The 9,060-nt window shown below is 37.4% G+C and overlaps 1 protein-coding gene across 1 annotated transcript in view; it reads left to right on the top strand.

The window, feature by feature from the left end:
* Positions 1-3,052, top strand: part of HCN1 (hyperpolarization activated cyclic nucleotide gated potassium channel 1) — a gene marked incomplete at its 5' end in the record, with an annotated part of 444,560 nt that extends 441,508 nt beyond the window's left edge. Inside the window, one exon of the mRNA XM_011959469.1 lies at positions 1,898-3,052. Within this exon, the coding sequence (XP_011814859.1) occupies positions 1,898-2,787 (890 nt within the window). The remainder of the gene's footprint in view (positions 1-1,897) is intronic.
* Positions 3,053-9,060: the final 6,008 nt, after the last annotated feature.

Below are 9,060 nucleotides of genomic sequence, written 5' to 3'. Positions count from 1 at the left end.
ATACTTAGATTAAGATATTTTGACTAATCACGAAATCAGAAAGAAACATTATGCTTCTCGGTTTTGTGGCCATTGCATATAGAGGTATGCTGCAGTTAGTTAAGCAAATATGCTAAATAGTATTTATGTTTATTACTAATGTAGGAGGTTTTGTTCTTTGGGAAATTAGGACAGTCTGTAAGTAGGGAGAGGTAACTATTTATTCTGGCAGTCATTTAAAATGATTGCATTCCCAGCAGTCAATGAAATTACAACATATATTTATTTTCAAAAAAATACTTTGTTACTTTTAATGTGTTACTTTATTTAGCAGTATTGCAAATTGATTCACTTTTCAGTTACCATATTCACTTGGGTATTAGTGTATCAGTGATGCTATAGAAAAGTCACTACTTTCCTCTTCTTTCACCAATCTACTATTGATTGTAATCATTATTATGCCAGAGACTGTCTAGTATTGCAAACCACTCAGAAGGTGATGGCAGGAAGAGCTAAAATGTATTGAGTTATTAGAGGGAGCCTGCAATGCACTTAGTCCTCACAACAACCATTCAGAAGAGGAAAGATCATAAAGTCGGTCTCAATCTTGGCTGCATTTAAGAATTCCCTGGGGAGGCCAGGCGCGTTGGCTCACGCCTGTAATCTCAGCACTTTGGGAGCACAAGGCGGGTGGATCACAAGGTCATGAGATCGAGACCATCCTGGCTAACAAGGTGAAACCCCATCTCTATTAAAAATACAAAAAATTAGCGGGGCATGATGGCGGACGCCTATAGTCCCAGCTACTCAGGAGGTTGAGGCAGGAGAATGGTGTGAACCTGGGAGGCGGAGCTTGCAGTGAGCCAAGATCACGCCACTGCAACTCCAGTCTGGGCAACAGAGCGAGACTCTGTCTCAAAAATAAAAAAATAAAAATAAAAATTTTTTTTAAATAAAAAAAAAAAGAATTCCCTGGGGAAATTTGCTTTTAAACTACTGAAATCCAGAGCCCATGTCTGATTATTTAGATTTAATTGGTAGGGAACAAGCGGATGTTAGTGTTCTTTAAAGCTCCAGAGATAAGAAAAATATCCAGCTAGGACTGAGAAGGACTGGTGTAGGATACTGGGTTGAAAGCAAAGAGGGCCCTGATACAGTCCGCCTCAGATTTGTATTTGGGAATCACCTGCAGATCTTGGTAAAATGCAGCATCTGATTCAGTGAGTGGAGTCAGGCCCAGGAGGCTGAGTTTCTAGCAAGCACCCAGATGAGACAGAGGCAGTTGGTTCATTTTCCATAGCAAGGATGTGCTATCACTTTTTTGTATGTATGGTCTTTCTCAGCCCTGTTAACCTGCCAACCATGTTTTCTTTGTTTTCTTGGGCACTGTTCTTATTCTTCTCATGTCCTGATATCCTTTCAGGTAAAATGAGATTATGAACACACCTATCTGACAGGGTTGCAGGTTACATAAAATCATCTACCTAAGGTCTTTTGTAGAGTGCCTATCACACAGTAAGTGTTGAAATGTTCTTGCTTATATCTCCATGGTCCTTTCTTGAAAAAGTAACTTTAAAATCAAATGTTGATTCCAAGCCCATCTTATTCCAAAAGCCCTTTCTTCCCCCATTCTTCAAGGTGGCTCTCATATTAAATATCTCCGTGTCTTCTGTAAAGTGGCTCTTTGCCATATTACAGGCCGTTCAACTTGAGTAGAAGGTTAGAGTTCCCAGAGAAATATAGGAAGTGTGAAACGTAGGAACCACATTGGTATTTGGTGTGTAAGGGTGAGTGACTGGCTTTTTAAACCTCTCCTGCGAAGCACAGCTAGACTTTTGTTTTCAGGAGCCACTCTTACTTGGCATTGTCTTCAGTCATTGGTAGGCTTTCTAAGTTCCTATCTTTCTTTTGCTGACAGGAAAGAAAAATTCAATTCTTCTGCAAAAGTTCCAGAAGGATCTGAACACTGGTGTTTTCAACAATCAGGAGAACGAAATCCTCAAGCAGATTGTGAAACATGACAGGGAGATGGTGCAGGCAATCGCTCCCATCAATTATCCTCAAATGACAACCCTGAATTCCACATCGTCAACTACGACCCCGACCTCCCGCATGAGGACACAATCTCCACCGGTGTACACAGCGACCAGCCTGTCTCACAGCAACCTACATTCCCCCAGTCCCAGCACACAGACCCCCCAGCCATCAGCCATCCTTTCACCCTGCTCCTACACCACCGCGGTCTGCAGCCCTCCTGTACAGAGCCCTCTGACCGCTCGAACTTTCCACTATGCCTCCCCCACCGCCTCCCAGCTGTCACTCATGCAACAGCAGCCTCAGCAGCAGGTACAGCAGTCCCAGCCGCCGCAGACTCAGCCACAGCAGCTGTCCCCGCAGCCACAGACACCTGGCAGCTCCACGCCGAAAAACGAAGTGCACAAGAGCACGCAGGCGCTTCACAACACCAACCTGACCCGGGAAGTCAGGCCCCTCTCCGCCTCTCAGCCCTCGCTGCCCCATGAGGTGTCCACTCTGATTTCCAAACCTCATCCCACTGTGGGCGAGTCCCTGGCCTCCATCCCTCAACCCGTGACGGCGGTCCCTGGAACGGGCCTTCAGGCAGGGGGCAGGAGCACTGTCCCGCAGCGTGTCACCCTCTTCCGACAGATGTCGTCGGGAGCCATCCCCCCCAACCGAGGAGTCCCTCCAGCACCCCCTCCACCAGCAGCTGCTCTTCCGAGAGAGTCTTCCTCAGTCTTAAACACAGACCCAGACGCAGAAAAGCCACGATTTGCTTCAAATTTATGATCCCTGCTGATTGTCAAAGCAGAAAGAAATACTCTCATAAACTGAGACTATACTCAGATCTTATTTTATTCTATCTCCTGATAGATCCCTCTAGCCTACTATGAAGAGATATTTTAGACTGCTCTGGCCTACACATGAAATGTAAAATATATATACATATACTATAAAATATATATTTAAATTCTCAAGAGAGGGTCAAAAGACCTGTTTAGCATTCAGTGTTATATGTCTTCCTTTCTTTAAATCATTAGAGGATTTAAAATGTTGTAAGATTATTTATTTCTAACCTACTTTTACTTAAGTCCTTTGATAAGTATATTTCTCTATTTTATGAAGAGTTCTTGGATTCAATGGAAACAAAACTGATTTTAAAAAAGGCAACTCAAATGAGCTAGCAAATAGCACCAATCAAAACTTTCGTTCATTAGCTGTGACTGTGCATCTAAATTGTTAATCATTAATCATGAAGAATTAAATAACAAATCCTATTTTATAGATCTAAATTGTATTTCGGTGCTTTCAATTTCGAATTAGGTTAAAGACTGCACTACTTGCTTGGCCACTGTAGGAGACTAGCATTGCCACTGTTAAGAATATCACTAACCTCCTACTTCGGAGGCTGAGGCAGGAGAATGGCTTGAACCCAGGAGGCAGAGCTTGCAGTGAGCCGAGATAGCGCCACTGCACTCGAGCCTGGGCAACAGAGCGAGACTCCGTCTCAAAAAAAAAAAAAAAAGAAAGAAAAAAGAAAAGAATATCACTAATCTCAAACATGTTCATTGATCTTTCAGAAAGCTGAGGGAAAATTAATATTTGTCTTCATGTGTTATCGGACTTTTACCAAGACTCGATCAATGTTAGTTGTAAATAACTTTTTCAACCCAAATAAAAGTAGCTATTCTGTGTTGTATGAAGGTAAAAGTCATTGTTTAAGAATTTAGTTTTATTGCTTCACTTCAAAACTTAGAGTTTTAAATTTTACAAAATCTGATTGTGAGAATTATTCAATTGTAATGCAATGGCTTGAAACCTACAATATTATTTTAACCTGCAATGTTTTATGCAAAATTGTATGCTTGAATCTACAACTTGCTTGTATTACACCAAAAATCATTATTTTTCTTTCTTCTTGCCATAATCAAGCATCTGAAAATAGTCCCTGCATGCTTCTGGGGAAAAAAAAACATAGGTTCAAATCAGTCATTGTAGGGAAAGGCTTACAGTATTTCTCGTTTCTAGAAAAGCATAACAATTCATTAATTGCCTATCTTATAATTCCTATAAGGCTGACTTGGATCTCTGACTTAAGTCTAGAAGTGAGGTTTTCACTTTTATTTATTATTATTGCTATTATTATTTCAATAATTATTTGTAAACCACAGCTTGATTTGGAGTTAAGTGTTGTCTGTGTCTTCACTGTAGCTGGTAATTTACTATGATGTTAATTTTAAGAAATAAATTCAATACAGCATCACATCTGTTTGAGAACACACATTTTGCTCTATGTATATTGTAGCTAAATGGTTAGTAAACTTTAAGGCATGTGGTGACTAATGTAGCCCTTAGATAGGAGGTTTGTCATTTTTAATGTGTTGAAAATAGTGCAGACATGGTGGCAGAAAGCAGGGGTAAAGTTGAATGTCTGTGAGCATTGTTTGTCTGTTTTCTTAACTCTTTCCATGATCTGTGAGCACCTGCTTCTTCTCAAAGAACTCCCTTAGTAATCATTTGTGCCTAATGCATCCCACACATGTAGCGTATGACTGGAACACAATTGAAAGATACCTAATAACTGGCTTCTGTAAATAACCCAAGTTAACAGCATGACCTAAAGTGTAGGTCTTCAGTATCTCTGTCATTGGCAATACATTTAAGAACATACAGAGATTACACATTATATGGGGCAGGGCCTGCAGGTAGACTTGAGGACAGAAAACAAAAACAAAAGCAAAAACTCTAAAGTGAATCCTTGCTGCCTGTTATGCCTTTTGCAGATATGATACCTATAATACCCAAATGAGTTGTTATGTTTAATTTCTAAACAAATACCAACTTGTGTGGAAGTAATTAACAATGCTAGTTGATGTAATGTAATCATCAGTATGCTGGTGACATATGATGGCATGTCAGGAATACTGTTGTAAGAAAGGGATTGTTCAGTCTACCTAGAACCTATGGGAAAGCTGCAAGACCATTTACATATCAGTACAAAACTACTTTATTTTATTAAAATATGAGAGTTAACTTCAATTTATTAAGAGTATGTATTGGTCCTTTAAATTATTAAAGGTTTACATTTGATAGGATTAATGGATTTGGTAGTGAAATATTTTTATATATATAAATGTTTGGTTTTTTATTTTGAGCACTATTGGGAAAAATAAGCAAAATTGAAATGCATGGTCTTTCAGTGCAACCATACAATTTTTATTCACTTTGTAATAGAATGGACAAAAAATCTAAGGTTTATATGTTAAACTAATAAAATGGTACAGGGTAAATTATATACATATATGTATGAATGTATATATACTTAGATTAAGAAAAAAAATGACTCACATTCCTGTAATATAAAGGTCCATTGCTAGTTGAAAAGTGACCTCTTTTCTCTGTACATAGTGAAGCCTGTACGTATGGAGTTTTAATCTGTACAGAAAGAAATGTATTATTGATTGGTCTTTCTCCTGCTGGGAAGATAATAGAATAGCTTATTCTTACAACAATTGTATGATCAGGGATGAGTTAGAGTATTTCTTTTGTCTTTGCTCAAAGCCATACATATATAAATATATATAAAGATTATTAATAAATTCAACAAAAAATAAACTACAATCATGAATATTTTATTTTATCAATATATGCTAATCAAATGTTTTATTTTATTAACGAGTATAGCTTTGCCTCTATCTTTACATCACAAAATTTCCAAGAGCTTATACTTGATAATCACATAAAATCAATTATATTCTATAATTCTGGAATAAGAGCACTTTAAATAGAACATGGATTTTTCAACCACTTCTTTGTCTCACCTTTTCCATACAGTAAAATATGAACTTACTTTCTTTTTCGCTCTGTGCCTTTTTAGAATATGGTTGTTCTCCAACTTCAAAACACAGCCATTTCATGTAATTATTGGATATACGGATGAGAAATAATTTTCCTGTAATAGTAAATAATTGTCCTGTAATATATTTATACAAACCTATTTTGTTATAATAGTTCTATAACATACCAATTTTGTTATAATAGTTTTATAACATACCTATTTTATTATAATAGGGCCTTGGGCTCTATTATAACAAAATAGGTTTGTATAAATATATTCATATTTATAGCCTTAAACAAAATAGGTTTGTATAGTATACCCAAAGCCCTATTATACCAAAATAGGTTTGTATAAATATATTCATATTTATAGCCTTGGGCCCTGCAAAGGTATTTGGATAGTGATAGAACTTCCCCATACAAGTGTGTTTTAAATGATACCTAAAAGCCTGAGATAGAGTTTATCATAATGAGAATAAGTAGTGAAGCATTCCTGAAAACAAGGATAACAAATAGTAGCAATGGCAATATATTCTATTCACCAAAAAAAATAGCTTGTCTCCAGGTCTGGATGACCTCTTCATAAGTGAATGATTCCCTGATGAATGCTGTTCCACTTTAAAGAGATGGTTATTTTGCGATTTATAAACTTAAATGAGCATACTATTTTCAGGACACTACAGAGTACATAGGCAAGTTATCACCGTCATTCCTATAGGACATGGAATGATTTAAACAATATGGCACATTTACAATTTTAGGAGATTTATTTCAAATCCTGAATTATGTGTACTTCAAATTATGAGCAATCTCTATTATCTTTCAAGACTATTTAAAAAATCTCCATACCTCCTCTTTCAGCTTAGGTTTTTATATTTGTTAATTTTACTATGTCACTTTGCTTCTATGGCCCTCACTTGCACCATTTATAATGTTAAGTTGTTTGAATGAGATATCTCTCCATTATATCTTTATCTTTTTAGAACATGTGCCATAAAACCCATGTGGTTATTTTGTTCATATGTACTACAACTAGCAAACTTTTATTATATGTTCACCTACTTTAAAAATTACTTATACTGTACCATGGGAAAGAAACATGGTCCTTATAGAATTGAATGCTGAGCTATTTTGAGTCCTGAAAAGAATGGCCAAAAATTTAAGGAACTGTGATTGCTGCATGCACCAAATTGTAGCACATTTCTATAACTGTATTCAATATGGTTATTTTCAAGGAAAACTAGGATAGAAATTTTCTTTGAAAGATTTGCTGTTGTACTTAGGTAAGTATATCTGTTTTACCACTCAAAAAAATTACTTTCCTAAGCAATTTCATTTTTTTCCTTTTTAACAACCCTGCACTTGCACAACCTTGCCTCTCTTGCCTCACCCTAATCCTGACCCTGCTTTCAATCCAGGCTTTGACAGGGACCAATGGAGATTTTAAGGTTTTTAATGAGAGAAGTCTTGCTGACATTCCCCCCGTTCCATCTTGAAAATTGCTTAAAGATGATCTTAAAAGAACCTACAGATAATGCTCTGAATTTGTTTCCAAGGTCCTTGATGTGGAGAGAATGAGTAATACATTAAATGCTGGAGAAAGAATTATCATTTAGTGAAAAATTAAACATGCTTTTCTAAAATGTGGATGTTTAACAGAGCACAGCTGATTGGGAACACAGGCAGTTCAGTGCAGCTGGAGTGTCTCACAGGGTGAAGAGGAACCCAGATCAAGTGGGGAATAGGGATTTCAAAAACCTTCTGAAAGGCTTTTAACATCAGGGCAAAAGTTTTACAGTGTTATACTTTATATTCTTAATTTAAACTCATCAGCGGGAAGGATTCACATTGAAATGTCTGTTTTGCTCACGTAACAAGGAATAAAATAATTTATTTTATTATTTAAAATAATAAATAAGAACAAAAACTGGGGGCTATTTACAATCTCACCCTGTCTTGTGAAGATGCTGGGTCTTAAGGAAGGTCCTAGGATTGCTAAATAGAGTAATGGGAATAGGAAACTGAAAGTTTACTTGCTTTGCATAAGATAAGGAATATATTGCAGCAGGGTAGAGGTACAAGAAGATAAGAGCTAGAAGAACCTGTGAGAAGGGAAAGAAGTGACAAACTAATTTTGACTAAAATAAAGCGAGTTCTCAGGTCAGGCGTGGTGGCTCATTCCTGTAATACCAAAACTTTGGGAGGCCAAAGTGGGAGGAATGCTTGAGGCCAGTAATTGGAGACCAACCAGTATATTGGAGACCAACAAATCAGTATATACCTATATACCTGCAGTGTTTAAAGCCTGACTACAGGTGGTGTACTCCTGTAGTCCTAGTTACTCAGAAAGTTAAGGCAGGAGGATTGGTTGAACTCAGGAGGTCAAGGCTGCAGTGAGCCCTGTTTATGCCACTGCACCCCAGCTAGGGGGACAGAGCAAGACACTTTCTCAAAAAAAAAACCAAACAAAAAAGTGAAGCAAGTTCTTTAATTTCTATTGGAGATATCACACACTCCAAAGACTGGCAAAGGTGAACAGTCTTTGGAGCTATTTTATTTCTAATTTAATATCACTGGCCATATACTCCCAAAGTAAAATATCTTTTTTTTTTTTTTTTTAAGATGGAGTCTGGCTCTGTCATGCAGGTGGGAGTGCAATGGCAGGATCTTGGCTCACTGCAACCTCAGCCTCCCAGGTTTAAGCAATTCTCCTTTATCAGCCTCCCGAGTAGCTGGGATTACAGGTGCTTGCCACCCACCATGGCTGGCTAAATTTTTGTAATTTTTAGTAGAGACAGGGTTTCACCATGTTGGCCAGGACAGTCTTGAATCCCTAAACTCAAATGATCTGCCCACCTCATCCTCCCAAAGTGCTGGGATTACAGGCCTAAGCCACCGCACCTGGCCCTTCTACTTTTTTCTGCATAGTTGTTCCAATAATACCATATAAGCAAATAATACTATTTACTTATTCAATTGAAGAAATCTGAATAAATTAGTAACTATAACAATTCGTCAAAAGAGAAGGACCATTTTATGTTTCCAATATATTATATAATTGAATTCAAGTAACACAGAGTTATTCAGATTTTTTTTTTTTTTTAAATAATGGAATTTTGGGGGCGGAGCAAGATGGCCAAATAGGAACAGCTCCAGTCTCCAACTCCCAGCACGAAGGACACAGAAGACCGGTGATTTCTGCATTTTCAACTGAGGTACTGGGGT

The sequence above is a fragment of the Colobus angolensis genome, unplaced genomic scaffold (assembly GCF_000951035.1).
Source record: "Colobus angolensis palliatus isolate OR3802 unplaced genomic scaffold, Cang.pa_1.0 Scaffold497, whole genome shotgun sequence".
Classification (NCBI taxonomy): domain Eukaryota; kingdom Metazoa; phylum Chordata; class Mammalia; order Primates; family Cercopithecidae; genus Colobus; species Colobus angolensis.
Note: the sequence above shows the minus strand (reverse complement) of the source record. Positions and strands in the feature narration are given on the sequence as shown.